Source organism: Stegodyphus dumicola, chromosome 1 (genome assembly GCF_044657685.1).
Source record: "Stegodyphus dumicola isolate Sdum_Otavi_A_Nest chromosome 1, ASM4465768v1".
In the NCBI taxonomy this organism is placed as follows: domain Eukaryota; kingdom Metazoa; phylum Arthropoda; class Arachnida; order Araneae; family Eresidae; genus Stegodyphus; species Stegodyphus dumicola.
This window is the reverse complement of record NC_140768.1, coordinates 281,315,021-281,334,809: the sequence shown is the minus strand read 5'-3', so window position 1 is coordinate 281,334,809 and position 19,789 is coordinate 281,315,021. Positions and strand designations below refer to the sequence as shown.

The 19,789-nt window shown below is 31.4% G+C and overlaps 1 protein-coding gene across 2 annotated transcripts in view; it reads left to right on the top strand.

Moving 5' to 3' along the window:
* Pgk (phosphoglycerate kinase) overlaps positions 1 to 19,789 on the top strand; it is a 46,268-nt gene that overhangs the window by 5,800 nt on the left and 20,679 nt on the right. For both annotated transcript variants that reach the window (XM_035363357.2, XM_035363356.2), the window contains 4 exons: positions 5,153 to 5,256; positions 5,367 to 5,486; positions 14,481 to 14,595; positions 16,773 to 17,029. In XM_035363357.2, the coding sequence (XP_035219248.1) occupies positions 5,153 to 5,256; positions 5,367 to 5,486; positions 14,481 to 14,595; positions 16,773 to 17,029 (596 nt within the window). The remainder of the gene's footprint in view (positions 1 to 5,152; positions 5,257 to 5,366; positions 5,487 to 14,480; positions 14,596 to 16,772; positions 17,030 to 19,789) is intronic.

Below are 19,789 nucleotides of genomic sequence, written 5' to 3'. Positions count from 1 at the left end.
TTATTATGAAAGGCAGGTACAAAATCTGAAATCCAAAATCATTCAGACTTTGGCAATGCTAGATTTTAGATCATCAGTTTAAATTTATGAAAAGGACAATGTAGATGTGGCAACACTGGAACTTTATTTATTGTTTAGGTTAGATAAATAAGTGCTGACCCCCTCCATAACCACTCAAAGGCCGAAAATGTTCACTTGACCGGCAATTAATGCAATGTCAATCAATGCATTACCATTGGCCACAGTGCAATTTCCTATTTAGCAGGTGTTTGAAAATGACATGTAGGAATCTCAGCTAGTCCGGAATCACTGCATGCCTGCTTCCTTTTGCTGAGTATTATATTCTCCATTCTTCAGAAGGAATTTATACATACAGTGCAAAGTTCGAAATTAGATAGAATCTGAAATGACCTAAAAAAATTCAGACCTTCAAATTACAAGCAAACTTCTTTTTTTTTTTTTTTTTTTTTTTTTTTTTTTTTATGCTTTACACATGTGCATTTGATATTTTCCGTAACAAAACATGAAGAGTTTCGACTTTTAATTTCATTTTAAAACTAAATTAAATACTTCCATATTTAAGAAGCAGTAATTTCTTAGCATAAATCTGTATTATCAATCATTTTGATTGATAATTGAAGATGAAAGTATAACAAATTTCTCCCAAAAGTAGAGTATCTGTGTGGAACTTTTTCTAAGTAGTATAAAAGAAATCAATTATCAATTATTCTTTGGGAATGGGATAAGAACAAAGTTTTTTGTTTGTTTGTTTGTTTAAAAAGATGTCTACTTGTAATGACCATATTTTTCCCTTGCATTTGTAGCTGTGGGAGACGGTCAAGCTTGATATCCTTGTTAGTTGATTCTCTCTTTAAGAGTCACTCCAGACAAATGTGTCGTACATTTGACTTCTTTTTGTGAAGTAAATATATCTCTTTAGACACGATTCCACTTGATTAAAAAAAAAAATTCTATTGCAAATAGGATTTTTTTTTTTTTAAGAGGGACAGCACTAGCTCCAAAGAAATCATTTCTTTAAATACCTTGAAGGATCTAAACACAGACTGAAAAGATGAATCTGCATATAGAAAATGAACATTCCCAGACTTTAAAAAAAAAATAAATAAAAATAAGTAAATAAAGGCATGAAACTGAAAATAATGCTAAAAGCAGGCCTGATATTAAATCTATACCACATAAATAAATAGGAAAAAGTTTATAATATAATTTCATTTTTTAAAATTAAGACAATGAAGCACATTTCAAAGGCTGAGAGATTGTGTCTTGTATATGCTGAAAAAAGTTGTATGTATGCAAAACTCACCTGAGAACAAAAGGGAAGTTGAAATAACAGATGCTCAAAAGAATTAAGGTTTTTTGCACTCTGGCTGAGCGATTCCGGATTATAGATCATCAGTTTAAATCTGGTAAGATGGCATGCATAAATTATAAAATTAAAAATATGAAGTCATAATTTATGAAATAAAGAGCAATTGTGATCTAAAGGGTATCAGAATTTACAAAAAAAAAAAAAAAAAAAAAAGCTTAATATTTATTTGTTTACTTTATTAAACATTTCTTTCAAAGTGCATATGCATAAAGCATACATTACACATAGTCGAAAATAGAAAATTGCAACCAGAAGACTATTTCATGTGTATTCGTGATATTTATAATGACGAGGAATTTGATTTAAATCATATCAAAGAGAGTACATCGAGATGAAATACTACATTTAGTAAGGAATTATAAGTCGAATAAAATAAAAACATCTGCCCTGAAGATAAGGATAGTGTTGACAGATCAACTTCCAGTTCACTGCACGCCGCAACGCCCCCACAGAGCAGCGTGAACTTGATAAACAGATTTCAGAATGGTTAGAGAAACAAAAGATATGCCTTTATTCAATTTTTTTTCCCATCAATTCCACTTTGTTTGATGGACATCGAAACATGCTTTCGCTTTGAAGATCCTTTTGCAGCTCCAGAATCGAAAATTCTTTTTGGCATAATCGAAAGTTCGAGCTTACTTTTATAAAATTGCTCTAACAGTCTGCAAAAAATAATAAGCCGGGCAACATTAGCTGAAATAGATAATTAGATAATTTTAGCTTAGCTTATGCCGTCCGTTATACATTAAACGCGCATGCGTAAATGCATAATGCATTTACGCCTGCACAGAAAGTTTGTAGCTTTGAGGTCTGGATTATAGATCATTCCTGGTTATGGATGTCCGGATTAAAGACATTTGACTGTAGATGGTACCATGGAGGTAGGAAGTTAGATGGAGTGGCCCTAAACCAGTTTACCCATACCCTGCTTTGAAGTACTGGTGATCCCTTCTTTGGTGACCAAAACATTGGGTAATTTACCATTGAGTTCACACGATCAGATGTAAATATTTTGTAATTATGTCGTAAATATGCATTTAAATGTATATATTTTCTTTTTCTACAATACTTCAGAGTCCTAAGTATATGAAAAGAAAACAGTTTTAAACAACATTTCATTCTGAATGGAATTAAATGGGTACTTTTCCGTTTCGCCGGCGCAAATCTCGCCAAGCAGACTTTATTGGCGACAACATACAGTATACACATAAAACATCTTTAAAAATATGTTAGTTCTAAGAATTCTTTTTAAAAAAGAAGGCATAAACATTTTAATATCGCTTAAAATTTTATAGAAAGCCAATAAATAAAGACAACAAATTTGTAAAAAGACATTAATTTAAGAATTTACTATGCTTTCATGGTTCAACATCCTGATTCGCCGGTTCATATCACGTGACCCCAAGCGATCTCATGTCACGTAAACTACTCTACAAAAATCTAATGCTCTCAGTAATTATCTACATTAATTTCATGTTAAATCTTAATTTGGAACACAAGTCTAAATGCAAGAAATATTTCAATTTCGTACGAATAACTTACTCAGAAATTATGTAAAACTGCAGTGCTTTACTTCGCTAATGCATTCTCATTAGAATTGATGAATTTAACCCTTGACATTACCTTTTCTATATTTTCGGCTTCAGGTAAACGCTGTGATTGCATCCTAATTGACTTAATTGCCGAAAATTGCCTTAGACATAAAACTGAACTATCTGATAAAAATTCTATGTAATGATATGCCAGTATTGAAAGAAACAATCAATCTGATAAGAAAAAGCTGCGACTTGTTTTGAAAATGAGGCGTAAAAGGTTACCAGCGAGAACATTCCGTTTGGCATCGGTTGTACCATTATTGGCGACTTTATCGCTTGCGCCGGCAAAACGGAAAAGTACCATTAAATGCTATACTTTTCACAGAACAATTTGCTCAGAATGCTTTAATTTGAAATATTTTCACAAGTTTTCGTTAATTAGATTAGAAAAAAAAATTTAAGGTAATTCGATTTGATTCAGTTAAGGATTACAAAAATTAAGAACAAAGTTTATTGTATTATTAAAATTATGCATTATTTCTTTTCTATTTATAAAGCTTTTTCTTAAAATACTTTCTCATATATGACATGATTTTTTAGCTTCTGAGGCATCTTTTAAGATGGAAACTACTAGTCAATTTATAATTAATGCTCTATTCGGTCCATTTCAAATTAGAGCACCTTTTCATTTAATAGCGAAATACTTTAAATAGTACTTAACTTTCTCTGAATGTTTCTGAAAGAGAATAAAATAAGGATTATTTTTTAAATATTATTTAAAACTTGTAACTGAGTTATTATAAAATGTAAGGGGAATAATTATTTTAATTACTCTTATCAAATTTTTTTACCCTTAATTTCAACAATACATATTCCAAAACTCTTCTTTATTACTTTCTTAAGTACACATCTCGTAGAAATTGCTTTACAGTACTTTTTAACAGATTGCTTTTTAGTATGAACAATTCTTGCTTAACTAGTTTTATAACGTATTTGTCAACAGGATGTAAATTTATGGTTACAAATCAATGTTAAGGTTATTATATATTTAGATAATATTTATAATCATTATAAATTTAGATATATTTAATAATTAGATTTTTTCACAGTTGTTTATGAATGAATAAATCCTTCATTTCAAATACATTTATAAATAATTTAATAAATATTTACGTATTTTGTTGAATGCAGATACATGCTTTTTGCAAGGACATGCATAAATACCATTTTTCAGTTCCGACATGTGGAAATCTTTTAATTTCTGTGCATTCAGTATATTTTTCGAGTAAAGTAATTTACACTAATTTTAAAAAAGTACATGTTACAGTAATATGTGGATGTGAAAGAAAAATTATTTTATTTAAAACATTTTGGCATTTGGAACATAAAATAAAAGTAGCGAATACTCTATCAAGGGTATCAAAAGATATATACAATTTTAAAGGTACGGTGAGGTATTTTTCATTCTTTAAGCATAACGTTTTTGCCAAAATCTATATTTTTGTAGTTCAGCAGCTTAGAATTTTATAAAACTAATTCATAATCAAAAAGCACTGTTGTTAGTTATAAAAAAATAACCAAGATGTGATTTTTGTGTAAATGTCCCTAAACTATACAAATTGGTATTATCCATCACACTAGGAATTTTTTTTTATGCAGAAGTGCCCCATTTTTCGATTTGTATGGAACTGTCATGTGTCGAAATACTATCAGAGCGCTGTCAAGCGAGCTTCTGAATGTAAATGAAACATCTGGTGACCGAAGCTTTGGAGTGATGCTTCACTTCTAATGCCGGATTGGCCACTCCTTCCTTTCTTACCTCCATGGATGGTACCCAATTCCTAAAAATGAAATACCATTGGAGACATATTGATAAAGGCAAGAATAAAAATTATAAGCATATAAAATGTGTTATTGCTTCATTCACAAAATTTGATTGTATTCATGAAATCCACATTAAGTAAAGAAGTTATTGCAAAATCAGATTTTTGATCATTTTTCCCCACATGATATCTGATAGAAGACCGGTTTTCAATTCTTCATCAGTGTGTGTGTTTCTCCATTAAGTTACAGAATAGTATCTGAAGGTAATCAGGCTAAAGAATTAAAAGTATGGCATGCTATTTTATTATTTATATTCGAATAATTTTGTTGAAAGAAAATGAATATTTAATGAATTGAATGAGTATTTAATTATTTAGTAAGAATTTAGTGAACATTTTTATAGGTAAAAGCCAAACCAGAAGATGTTGCTGCATTTCGTGCTTCCTTAACAAAATTGGGGGATGTTTATGTTAATGATGCATTTGGCACTGCTCACCGGGCACACAGGTAAAAGAAAAATATTTATTTAAATTGATTGGCTTACTGTTGATAAATATGTATTTAAATTGTTGATTGGGATTATTTGAAAATTTTTCATTGATTTTCCCCTCTCCCAGTTCTATGGTTGGAGTTGATCTTCCACAGAAAGCTTCAGGCTTTTTAATGAAAAAGGAGCTGGAATATTTTGCCAAAGCTCTTCATAATCCTGTGCGACCATTCCTTGCAATTTTAGGAGGGTAACTATATGATCTTTTTTTCCACCCTCTTTCGAAAGGATAAAATCATTGTCAACATACCACATAAACATTTCTTGTTCTGATTTCTGTTTCCAGTATCATTGCATGAATAATGAAAAAGTTCAAGAAAAAAAAAAGAAAAAAAAAAAAAAAAAACTTATGATCTGAGACAGATTCTAGCAAAAATATTATTCATAATCTAATTTTCATATAAATTTGTATTATAGTAAAAGTCTGACTATCTGGTATTCAAGTAATTGGAATAGTTCAGAATTCTTTTAAAAGAAAATTATCCCCATCTGTAAAAGTGTCATAATGCACATATAGGACTACTACTTGGAATCCCATTTATAATACAACTCTTTCAAATGTTGCTAACCTACCACTACAAATTGTATCCGTCATGTTATTAAAAGAATTCATCCTTGGAACTGGATATCTTAACCTTCAAAGCCATTTTCAACATATAAAAATTTACTAGATAGATTGATTTAACAGAATAATGGATAAACATGATGTCATGAATAATCATGAGATCTTCTGTATGCTTTTATGTAAATCTTATTAATTTCCATTAAGCTAGTTTAGTTTTTGTAAGGAACAATATAAGCTAACTGTTATTTATCTGATCTTTCCCTGATATTAAAAAAAATTATTAAAATTAAGCTTGCCTTTTATGAAACAGAATGCAGAGGAGTATTTTTAAAACTACAGGATCTTGGTATTAAGCAAAGTTGTGTAAATGGACACAATATGCGACTTATTTAAGATGTATAAACACTGATGATGCAAGGTCAAAAATTCCAAGTGATTTAAGTTTATATCCTATATCCATAATTTGCAGCTGTTGATTTCTAACTAACTAAAGAGCAGTCTGTTCCGTCAAATTTCTGCCAGTATGATTGGCACAAGTATATTAGGACCAACATTTTAAATATGTGCTTTTGATAACAATTTAAGTGAATCTTGTTATAATTTTAGCCCGGAAATTTCTTTCTATCATTTCCATTATGAGCTGTACATTTATTATATGCTGAATCGCCTGCAGTTTTCGCATATTTGTCATTTCCCAGACAGTGTAGCTTTTAGTGTCTGCATTGAAGTATTCTAGCTTTTACTGTAGGCTGAAATGTTTCAGATAGTGGAACTTTTACCATATGTATAGAAATTGAATCCCTTAAAATTATACAATTTTAGCAATTAAAAAATGAAACTTATCTTTGTTTTTTTTTAATATTGTTTAATGTATTTTTCATCTTATCTAATTGCAATTCTGTGTATAGTTATTATGGACTTTTTTAATCTTATTTATAATTATAAATTAAGTTATTCTTGAGATTTGGCAAAATATTATAGAGTAGATTTTTGAAGAGTATGTACTCAGCTTTTGTTTTGTCTTAATTTTATGATCAGGAGGAATATTGTTTTCATTAAGGAATATTTTGTTACATGTTTAAATAACCAGGAACATCAATCATATGCGGAGATTAAAATTTTGAAGATCTGCTTTCAAAACAGCATTTTAATTCTTGTATGTGAAACAGCTGTCAAATAATTGATTGAAGAATGCTTTTTTTGGTATTAAGCCTTGAATGATCTTGAAATTTAGTGTTAACATAGTTTTCAACTTTATATGTATATATTATTGATGCCTAACAAAGGGCTAGCCTGTTTTCAGCTGCTTTGCTTTCACTTATCACTTTATTTTCTGCTTTGAAAAAGATTAGTACATTCACTTTTGCAGTAATTTTTTCTTGAATCCTATGTAATCTTATAATTTTTGTTTCCACTTTCATCTTTCTTTATATGAATTTATTTAGATGCAGAAAAGATAATAGAATGAAAGTTTAAAAATTCAATCATAATAATTGCAACAAAAAGCTGTTGCAAGCTATTTCTAACATGTTCACACAAGATTTACATGGGTCCTTAAAAGATTTGATTCCTTAGGTTTTTTTTTTTTTTTTTTTTTTTACAGTTTTTGGTGTTTAAAAGTCCTTAATTTTAGCAAAAATTTGAAAGTAGTCCATAATTTTTCTCACCTGACATTTCTATCCCTTTTTGTGACTGCCATTCAGTTTGAAGTAACATTTTAGATGGATGCAGCTGGTAATAAAGCCATTGCAAACTGATATTGTAAACCGAGATTCTCAGCCATTTTCTTGCATTGACCCTTTTTAATTGAATTGTTCTTCACATTCACCGCCTTACATTTTTCTGTATAATATTCAGCATATAATTTAATCATAATATAAATATTTTTTCATAAATAACTAAAAGATAATAATTAGACTTAAAATATGAACAAAAGTTTTGTGAAAAAAGTTTTACTAAATTAGTTTCATTATTTTTGGTATTATTGTTAACAAATATAAACAATTTTCTGAAACAAAATCTCTGATTGTAATTGCACAAAAGTTCGATTATAATTAATATGATGGCTGTGCTTGATACGAGGGCTATCCAGAAAGTAGATTACGTTTTGGAATAAAAAAATAAACAAAGTATAGGAAACAAATTTTATTATATACAGATGAAAGCCACACTCAAATACTACTTTTCTACATAGTCACCATACAAATTAAGGCATTTATCGTAGCGATGTACGAGCTTGGAAATTCCTTCGTCGAAAAATTCGGCCGCCTGCGCCTTCAACCACTTCGTTACCTCTTCTTGCAGCTGTGCGTCGTCATCAAAACGCTGCATAGCCAGCCACTTCTTCATTGCTGGGAATAGGTGGAAGTCGCTCGGTGCCAGGTCGGGACTGTACGGCGGATGAGGAAACAACTCCCACTTAAAAGATTCAAGAACTTTACGAGTGACATTTGCCGTGTGGGGCCGGGCGTTGTCGTGAATCAACAAGATCTTAGAGCTCAACATTCCTCTGCGCTTGTTTTGAATTGCTCTTCTGAGTTTTTGGAGAGTTTGGCAATACCTTTGAGAGTTTATTGTAGTGCCTCTTTCCAGGAAGTCCACCAAAATTACACCTTTTCTGTCCCAAAAAACAGTCGCCATCATCTTCCTTGCCGACATTGTTTGCATGCATTTCTTGGGTTTTTGGGGAGAACTTGTGTGCCCCCACTGCATTGATTGCAATTTCATTTCACAGTTCACATGTTTCACCCATGTTTCGTCACCAGTAACGATGCGATCGAGTAAAGAGTCACCATCCTTATGGTAAGCGTCCAAAAAGTTCAACGCTGCAGCCATTCGCTGATTTTTGTGGTCCTCTGTCAAGATTTTTGGAATCCATCTTGCACAAAACTTGTGGTAACCAAGCTTTTCGCTGATGATTTCGTGCAACAAACGTCGCGAAATTTGTGGAAAACTCAAAGAAAGTTCCGTTATTGTGAAATTTCGATTTTCACGGACTTTAGCATCGACTTTTTCGAGAAGTTCGGCGGTCACTATGCTGGGTCTCCCACTTCGATCTTCGTCGTGAACATTGGTTCGGCCATTTTGAAATCTTATGACCCACTGACGCACTCCACCTTCAGTGATAATGTTGTCCCCATACACTTCACGAAGCTGCCGATAGATTTCTATCGGTTTACAGTTTTTTGCAGTCAGAAACCTTATTACTGAGCGCAGCTCGCGGGATTTTCAATTAACGCAGACATTTCAAACCGTCACAGTATCTGAACGGAGCACAGCACAAACCTCTCACTAGCACGGCTAGATGCAGACTGAGCTGCGCAACGCTCTGACCCCAAGATGGCCGCGCTAGCCCCGCCCCTAGCGGACACAGACGGAAACGTAATCTACTTCCTGGATGGCCCTCGTATATTGATGCCTGAATTTTGTAAATTAACGCTGATTTTTGTTGTTTGACTTCTGAATTAGTATTTGTTCAGCGTGTTATTGTGTCTTAATATTGATGCCTTTTTAAAATATTTGGCATAATATTGTTTTATTTAATTCTTAAATCCTGGCATCTAAAAATATTACACATGTTTCTTATTTTCCACTGTAAATCCTTGACTTGATTAAAGCCTGCTTCCACTAGGCAATAAGAGGAAGTGAATAATGATGGATCGACAACTTTTATTTTAGATTGTTTCTTTTGGATGACTTTTAAATTATAAAACTTAGTATACTTGTGTATTTTGAATGAGACTTGAATTTATAAAATTAAATTTATATTAATTAACAATTAATTATGAATTTTTAGCTCAATGGGGCATTAGTCTGGAAATAGCATTTGGCGTTGAATCATTATAAATGGCTGTATCACTTAAATTGTTGCCACCAAATATTAAAAACAGCCCTGGATAATATTTAAAGAAATTAAATAATGAGGAATCTGGATGAATGTATGTATGTTTCTCGCATTGTGAAAAAAACAACTATACCTAGAGCTATCAAATTTTGAATAACATTAGCCATCCATCCGAATATGGGCATGGGGAAAACCAAATCTTGAATTTGAACTTGTGTGTAGACAAAATGTTGGCTGTTAAGTACTATATGTAGTTGCTTATTGTCCTGTTGGTATAAATAAGAACTTCAGAGTCATTTTCCTCTATGTGGATAGCCATGTAACCATGGGAATTAAAGCTGCAATAGATGGTTCCAGTCGTCTAATTTTTTTCCCTCTACTGCATTTCCATCTAGTATGTTTTGCTTCATGAAAAGAACAAGAATGAAGGCTAATTTGAACTGCAGTCTTAAATGAGATGGAGAAAATAAGTGCTTGGTAGTAACGACTACATGCTTTATGATCGCAAATGGGAAGAGCTATCAATGTCCTTTAAGTGTTTATTTTAAAGAAACAAAGTGGCTGTAGGTTTGTTATGGAATAACTATAGGCTGCAGCATATTTGTAAAGTAATTCTGACTAGTTAGAATGCCAGATATGTGTCCTAGATGTGAGCAGACTCTTTCTAGTAACACCGCATGCATACCTTAATACCCGGTGCTAAACAGGTATAAAGTGCACAAAGCGAAATTTTAAGTGAATACTTCCATACCGGTATCATATGTTCATAATATATCATGATTTTAATACAGGAACAGGATATGTCTAAAAAGATGTTGCACCATTCATGCATCCACGTGCATTTTTAATTGCACCTCTGTGTGTCATAGATATCTGCTGTATGTTTGTACATACTGTGATCCTCAAGTGTGTAGCTGTGCATGCACTTGCTTTTTCTATGCTGCACATTACATTTTGTATATGCAGTGCATGAAAGGCTGCACGTTCCATATATGCTCTTCACACTCCTCTTTCATGTCTTACATTTCCTGCAGTATTGATCATTGTAGAGAAATACAGGGGTTGGACAAAAATATGGAAACACCTTTAAAAAACATGTCTCTTTGCTTAATATGGTGTAGGAAACCCGTTGGCATCCAAAACAACTTGCAGTCTTCTCGGAATGGATAAATACAGTTCCTGTATGTTTGCCAAGGGAATATTATACCATTCTTCCTGCAAAACAGTGGCAAGTTCAGATAACGATGTTGGCGGTGGATAACGAGAACGCACTTTCCTTTCCAATGTAGACCACAAAGGTTCGATAATATTCAGGTCTGGTGACTGTGGTGGCCAGGGGAGATGGGACAACTCATCCTCGTGCTCAGAAAACCAGTTCTGGACAATGTGAGCTGTGTGAACAGGGGCTTTGTCGTCTTGGAAGACACCATCACCATCGAGGAACAAAGTTTGTACCATGGGATGAACTTGATCGGCCAAAATGTTCACATAAGTCTTGGCAGTCATGTGCCCTGACACAGTTATCATGGGGCTAGCAGAGAACCACGATATTCCCTGTTTATGAAGCTTCCTTCTAATTGTTTTGGTACTCACAGGGTTCGGTAACACAACATTCATTTCAGCAGTAACTTTTGCAGCTGTGGTCTTCTTATTTTTCGTCACAATTGCCCTTAATGATCATCTGTCACAATCACTCAGGATACACTTTCGTCCGCGCTGTGATTTAGCAGATGATGTTTTTCCGCTTTTCAAATATGCGGAATAAATCTTCGATACAGTACCTCTTGAAACACTAAACACCTCGGCTACCTTGCTTACGGAAGCACCTACCATACGTGCTCCAACAATTTGCCCACGTTCGAAGTCTGTTAACTCTGACATAATGCATTGAAAACCTCACATAACAGTACGCCGACAACAACTGAACTGTTTAGCACATTTACGAAGTTGTATAGGTGGCGTCAGTAGTCAAAAACGCCAGCGCCGCCTACATATTTCATTAAAATCAATCTTTCTTTTCAAACATGCATTTCACAAGGTATTTCCATATTTTTGTCCATTCATTGTATGTCATAACAGCAATAGCAGCACACTTGCCTGAAGTAAAAGTTAGATATTAGAGGAGAATGGCACATTAAGCCATATCCTTTGATTTGTAGAATTTTTCGTGTATTGATTAATTAGCTAATTAGTTGTATATATTATAAATAGATATTTAACTTAACCTTGTCAAATATAGATCAATCATAGATATAGTGTTCTTCATATAGAAAGATTTTAGATACGGTAGAAGTTTCGACTTAGAATAAAACCCCTTTTGCGACATGGTGCATCGGTGTCATGAACCTTTGACCAATTTTTTAAAAATTTGTGTTTTTTTATTTTGGATTAGCACTTTGTGCAAAGACTGCCAAGGTAAGCCTGTATTTTCTATTTTTGGTATAATATGGAAGATCTTATTGCTAAACGGAAATCAAAAAGGAAAGTATTGAGGACCGCAGTGTCGAAGATATTAAAGAAAATCTAAATTGAATTGAGTAAGATAATAAGATGATAGTAGTATAAATGTAAATGCATTAGAAGAAATTTTAGACCAGTTAAATGAAAAATAAAAATCCTTAAGTGATTTAGATGCTCAAATAGCATCCTTCCTGGACCCGTTGATTCTGTACTGATGATAGTGTTGGATTCCACTTGATGCAAGTAGCAGTTCAGCACTGTAATGATTTGCAATCATGGTATCTTTTTGTGATCAAATTCAGACATATAACTGCTAAACATTCTTCCATCTTGAGACAGACTCTGCATTTCTAGTCAGACAAACATAGATGAAACATGATTCTCGTGTGGAAAATCCATCTTCTCATCATTTTTTTATATTGATTTAACCCTTTGATGTGGGCTATATTATTTTTATAATTTAATTAAAAACTCTAGAATTTGAATATAAAGATTCTGATAAAAAGAAATCTACTTTTGCCCATTGTTCTGTAGATGTTGGTCACACTGTGAAACCAGCACGCGTCTAGGACTTTGAAACTTACTAAGGTAGTAGGAAAAAAAAACTTACCTTTTTCCGTGCCCATTTCCAATAAATGACAAAATTTGAGAATTTTTAAAAAATGTATGTAAGAATTGCATTATGTGTAAATTTTTTACATTATTTTTACAAAGTAAATCATCAGAAAAAATTTAAAAATAAACATTTATGTAATTTTTCTATAGCAGTGAAAATATAAGTACCTACATAATAAGGACGTTCGGATAAATGGATTAAAAAAAAACTCGGTAAAGTAAGGATTAAAAAAAAACCCTCAGTGGTTCCCCCCCCCCAAAGAACACATTTTTTGTGACACAGTTCAAAGTATGGTTTGTCTTTTTGGTACATGCATAGACCCACATTGCACATTTCACATATGTAGCTTGTTCTGTGAGGTTTCTTCCTTGTGCTACAAAATGTACACTGCCTAGATCTTCTAAATTTCACTGATGTATATCCAGTGTTATTTGGTTTCTTTTCATCTGACACATGAAATTTGTGGGTTTTTATGTTAATGGGGGAGGGGCTTGGTCTTTTTGGCTTTGGTACGGATCATTCGTTTCCCATTCATATTTATTTTATTCGTATTTCGTCCCAAAATATTTAGAAAACATTTTTAATTTAAATAAAACTTTTATGCGATTTCTATTTTTAATTTAGCAAAGTATATTTACATTAAATTTAAACTACACCAAGTAATTTATAAAATCACAATACTAGTTGGGAAGCAAGTGTGTTGAGGTTAGAGATAAAACTCTGGAAAAGAAAGACTTCTTCACTGGGCATGGAAAGACTGGCCTGGGCCTGTTCACGGGCATGTATTGTTTAGTAATAAAATAACTATGGTTTCAAAGCCCCTTATCTATATCCGGGTAAAAATAAACATTCCTATTTGGAAAGCAACCAAACACCATTGTGAAGAGCAGTGGTTTCAAGGCACGACCACCGATCCTGTAGAGCAGCCGTTCTCAACCTTTTGACTAACGCTTACCATCTAAACAAAAACTAAAAACCTTTAGTACCACCACTTCAAAGTACTCTTGAACAAAGCAGGATTGTGACACAATGCTCATTGTGAGCACTAGAGCATTGTGACTAGAGCATTGTGACTGTCCACTAGAGCATTGTGACACAATGCTCTAGTGGCACTGTGGTTGCGCCCTGAAACCACAAAGCAAATGCCATAAATATAGATAGGTTTTCTTTTATATATGCAGGTTAATTATTGGAATTTTTATTGTTCATGATAGAAATCATGATGTGCGATGAATAACTTTTGAAATTAAAAGTTGTATATGATAATAAAAGGAAGTTATTTTCTCTCAATGAAAATGAATTTTAAAAGGCATCCGATTTGAAGTACTAAGACTTAAAACATGTATGATTCTGCAGTCATTTTGTGTTATTTAGAGGTTAAAGATCAGTAACCAATTGATTTTCACTTAAAAATTTCGGAAAGAAGAGGAGAAAAAAAATTTGAAAATTGGTGGTTTCAGGGCACGACCACCGCGCATCAAAAGGTTAACTGATGGTACAGGGATCCATTACTTGTATATGTGTTCCACTAATGATCATTTTCTCATCTATGTTATGTTAATTTCACATCTTTCAAATTCTTTCTTTATGGTGTTATTAGTGAATCAAGTTTTGACAATTTAATTTTTTTTTAACCTTCATTGATGATTCCTTGTATAAATCAATGAAGATAAACAATTGTGTATATTTTATATTTTAGTGCAAAAGTTGCCGACAAAATTCAGTTGATTGAAAATATGCTGGACAAAGTGAATGAGATGATAATTGGAGGAGGAATGGCTTTCACTTTCCTGAAGACTTTGAACAACATGGAGGTACTATCAGTTTCTGTTTTGTAAAGTAATTATTGGAATAAAGTGAGTTTAAATTATAAAAAATTACGTAATATATAAAATTACATGTTTAGCTTCTCCTTTAGAATACATTTTGTTAAAGAATGTACTTAAATTAAGTATAAATCCATACAGAATTTAAAATTTATCTCTATTGCAGTCTTGGTCATAGCAATATTTTATTTGTAAAATAGTTTTATAGTCAGATTTTCTGAAATCATACTAAATGCCTGGGCAAACTAGATGAGATTTCACACAAATTTAATATCATATCATTGCATCCATTGTCAAATTTAGAATGTTTTAATGCTTTTTTTAAGATGTGGGAAAATTGAAACTGTTGCTTTAAAATTATTTCAGTACATTTTGGTTTTCATGTGTATTTCTTCTTAGAATCATGAAAATTGCTTTTCCTTAATAACAGCATAACTTCATGCAAATTCCTTTTCATTTAAAAATTAGTGCTTGTGAATTGTAATTTATTTTTCTTGTAGGGATTGTGAAAGTAAGAATCTTTCTACTCTTTGCATTAAGTAAAAACACAGTTGTATTTGTTAGCATGTAAATTATTTTACAGATATCAAATATAAATTAATATTTTCAGTAGTAAAAATATCCCTTTAATAATTGTTCTTTAATTTATATTGAAAGGAATTTTTAGCAAGTATTTGCTAGGTCTTTGTTGTATAGTAGTTAAGCCTTAATTTCAAGGGAAGTCATAGAAATCCTTTTATGTTTTTGTATGACTGGCTATGACATCTGATGTAACAACTGATGCAGTTTATTTTTGCTTTAATTTGTGGATTAGTATAATTTATTAAGGAATATGAAATGTTAACTGTGATATGATTTTTTAATAAGTGGTATGAATATTAATAATTTATTGCAAAATTATATAAAATAAAAATAGTTTAGTAGTTAATGAATATAATTCTTTTAGATATAATCATCATTAGTTAATGTTTATCTTATGTAGTAATGTCCAAAAATTTGAGACCTGTGCACATTCTATGAAACTCAAATATGTAAATAAAGTTACATTGTCTAAATTCATGTACCATCCATGTGTTCATATTCCATAGTTTGGCCCATGGAAAGTGATTAAAGTGCTGCTGTAGACAAATTATACTATGGTTGTCTTTGTTCTGCAATTTAAGAAACATAGGTTTTCTTAACCTTATGTATGTATGCCTTATGTATATATATGCACATATATGCATAAGGCAGATAGGTTAAACACCTAAATCTAGTTTACAGAGCTTGAAAAGCAGGCACTTAATAGTACCATTGAATATTTCTAACATTTTAGTCATACTGCACATTGCAGTTCGAGTATCTGAACAAACAAAAAAAAAAAAAAAAAAAAAAAAAAAAAAAAACCCTGATTTGCTCAGAAATTTTAAAACTGTCAAATGTCTGCTCAGTTAAGAGTTAAGTAAATGGAACAGATAGACTTTGAATGCTATCTTTTAGTAATATCAACAAATATATCTCTACAATATTTTTTGGTTCTAACAACATTATTCTCTTAGTATTATTCATGAGAGCTGAACAAAGAATATTTTATATTATTTGTGGGAATCCATTCATTCTTAAACAGCCTGAGATGTGACAAAGTAAACATCAGTACGTTCTTGACGATAACATGCCATTACATCATTACCTAATGGTAAAATATTTTCATTCTAGAAAGGGTATTAAAGCACTTCCACATCCTTTACGTCCAAGCATTGTAGTTCCTTTCATTTTTAAGTCTTTCCACTGATGAAACAAAATATGCAGATGATGATTTGGGCCCTACAAAAGAGGTAAATGGATGCTGATTTTAATAATATGAAATTCAGCATTATAGGTAAAGTATAAAAGCTAGCTTACAGCAGTGATTTCAAAAGCTGTATGACTGCTTGCAAAAGTATATAATTTTTCCACAATGGGGTTATTTTGAAGGTGGTTGTGTATTGAGGTTTTAAACTTCGTAGTATAAGGAACTATGTGCCAAATCCCTGAACCTATGATCCTGCTACATAAAATAATGTATGTATTATTTTCTTTGCATTGATATTGATTTGAAGTTTGTATTAAAGTTTTTTAACACTTAAAATACCTTTATTGAAAAGTTATAAGTAGATAAATCATATCTGTTTAAAATGTAATTCTAGATTGGCAGTTCTTTGTATGATGAAGAGGGCTCAAAAATCGTTGGGAATCTCATGGAAAAAGCTAAAAAGAATGGTGTTCAGATACATCTTCCTGAGGATTTTGTGACTGCTGATAAATTTGCTGAAGGTGCAGCAACTGGGACTGCAACTGTAGAATCTGGTATTCCAAAAGGATACATGGGATTAGATTGTGGACCAAAAAGTGTAGAACGTTTTTGTGCTGCTATTGGTAGAGCGAAAACAATTGTATGGAATGGGTATGTTTAAAATATTAGTTTTATATCCTTTTGCTGTCATGTAGTAAAATAATTTCAGTGTGTTCTACAAAGAACAGTAATTCTGATGAAAATTTTATTCTATATGGTAATGTAGAAAATAATTATTTTTTTAAATTAGACTGACAGATTTCAGTAATACTTACTTTTTTTTAATATTAATATAGGATTGGGTATTGCATGAAAATTTCTAGGAATTAGTTCATGGTCTTGGAGGTGGAGAAGCAGTAATATTGTTTAGTGATTTTGATGTCTTAATAATATTTATTCAAAAACATAAATTTGATGCTGCTTCTCCTTTTTTTTAATGTTAATATAAAAACAGGATTAAATGATCAATTTATAAAAATTATTGGTCTGATCTGTAGTTAGTTATTGATTGTACATAAAAATAGGAACTGTTTGCTTTAATAGTTGTATTTGTGTAACAATAAAAAATTAAGGATAACTTTTAAATGCAGGTTTCTATTTGTCATTTTATTCATTAGGCTGCATGTGCTTCTTAAACCTTTTTTAAATGCAAATATTGTTAATAAATTTTCTGTGTTATAACATAGATTAATATAACCATTCTTGAAATTAAAAAAAAGGGGGGCTAGCTTCTTTTTGAATTTTTGCATCATATAAGATTTTTAATTTTATTAAAATATTTAATTTTTATATTAAAAATTATTTTAAAAACTTTGCTGTACAATAAGCATTGCTTAATTTGATCACAGTTAATGTTATCATTCGGATACTGTTATCAAGTTGCTGAAATCCTACAAAAACATGCAAAATACATTGCTATTGTGATCAATCATTTGTTCATATTCTCAAAATGTTATAGAATAAATTTTCCAAGTAAAGTTAAATGGATTTTTAAAATTGCCAAATGACTAAAAAATGTCACCAGACAAAGGATTACATCAACAAATCCTTGATTTTAATGTTAGTCAGCAGTTTTATAACTAGGCAAAAAAGCAACATTTTATTTAGGTTGGCACATATCTGTAATAACTGTCATCAATTTTAAAAATGATTAGACACTAGTTTCTCTTCTTCGGAATCTGGTAGGGTTTCCGAAAACAAATCCAAGCACATCATGTAAGAAACTTTCTGAAGAATGCAAAAATGAAAGTGGGGAATTTTGTATAAATGTTGATATAAGAAATGCAAGTATTTAGATTAGGGATATGGCATTGATCAAATAATTTCCTGAAACATTAGACACAGTTCGTAAATAAGCTTTTGCATAGGCTTTGCAGATTATCCACTGATAATGACTTTTTCATAGATAAAATGCTGTGAAAATAAGTATTTAAATATTTCTGCTTATACTTAGTAAAATTCCATTTCTGTTTTGAAGGATATTTTTTTTCATCCTTTAATATTATGAAAATAGCCATGTGATCACATTAAGTGGTTCCTACTGTGTATAGGCAGTTGAACCTTGCAATCAGAAACTTCAAGGGACCAGAAATTATGTTCGCTATATGCAATCCAATATGAAAAATGGATTATCTTATAAAACATGTGAAAATTAAATTATGAATCACCCCCAAAAAAAACTGATTAACATTGTCACATCTGCCAAAAGAAGGGAATAATAAATCTAATTTTAAAAAATTCATATGAAGATTTAATTACAGTCATTAATTTTTTTTATCTTTCTTTTCATTTCTATGTATATTAATAATTTTGCACAATAAGTTGCTTAGCATAAATATTATGCTCTGATTCTTCCTTCAAATTACACATTTAATCCTGTAAATAATTATTTTATCCAAAAAAAAAATATAAAAATACTAAAAACGAATAAAAACGATGATGAATTTACCTACAGCGTTTAAGTACAAAACTAATCTAGCTTTCTGATGGTGTGTAGAAGATTGTAGGAAAATTTTATCTATGTTTTAGTTGAAAAATTGAAAACATTCCATCACTTTCAGTTCTACACTTTGTGTGAGTAAAAACATAGACTAATGATATGCATCAGAGTCCTAGCATTTATTGTGGTCAGAGTTCACTTTCCATGCATTGCATTTTCTGAATATTTTCATCAGCATCAGAAGAGTTTTTGTCATCAACGCTTTTCATTTTAATTTTTGTCACAATATTTTCATCACTTGGATTCTTGCATGTAACAATGCTAATATTGCATGACTAAAAAATATTGAAAATTCTTGTTCTAAAAATATTGAAAACACTTTTTTTCTATGCTATAAGTGAACTGCTTCTTATAATGACACCTTCAGTTCCTGGTCATACCTTGGTTCATAAGTTGCAGCATCCATAGGTTTCCAACATTAGTATGTACAGTAGAGTTGTCAGTCAAGAATAGAATCCTTCACTTTTTGACAGAAGTTTGTTAATCCTAGTTTTTGTAGCTTTTCTTTGAACAGTTTTGACATCATCCATGCTTAGTTAGATTCATATCAAACAGTAAGAGTTTTCTCATCATTTAAGCATCTTGGTTTGTGATGTTTCTAAAACTGTGATTCATACTTTTGATCTCTTTCTCCTATTGTATCTTTGATCTTTAAAGTCTGGTTTGACATCATCTTAGCTTTGCTTAATTGTTAAAAGGCATCATCCCGAACACTGTTTTTTCCTCATTTCTTTACATCTAATCTGGAAAATTTTTCTAATTCTCCAACAGTTTTTCTCAAGAAATATTGTTCAACTTCTTCCACCAACCAGCTATTTATGCCAGTTTCCAAAGTTACTGATACATTCAGTAACCAATAATCAATTGTCCAA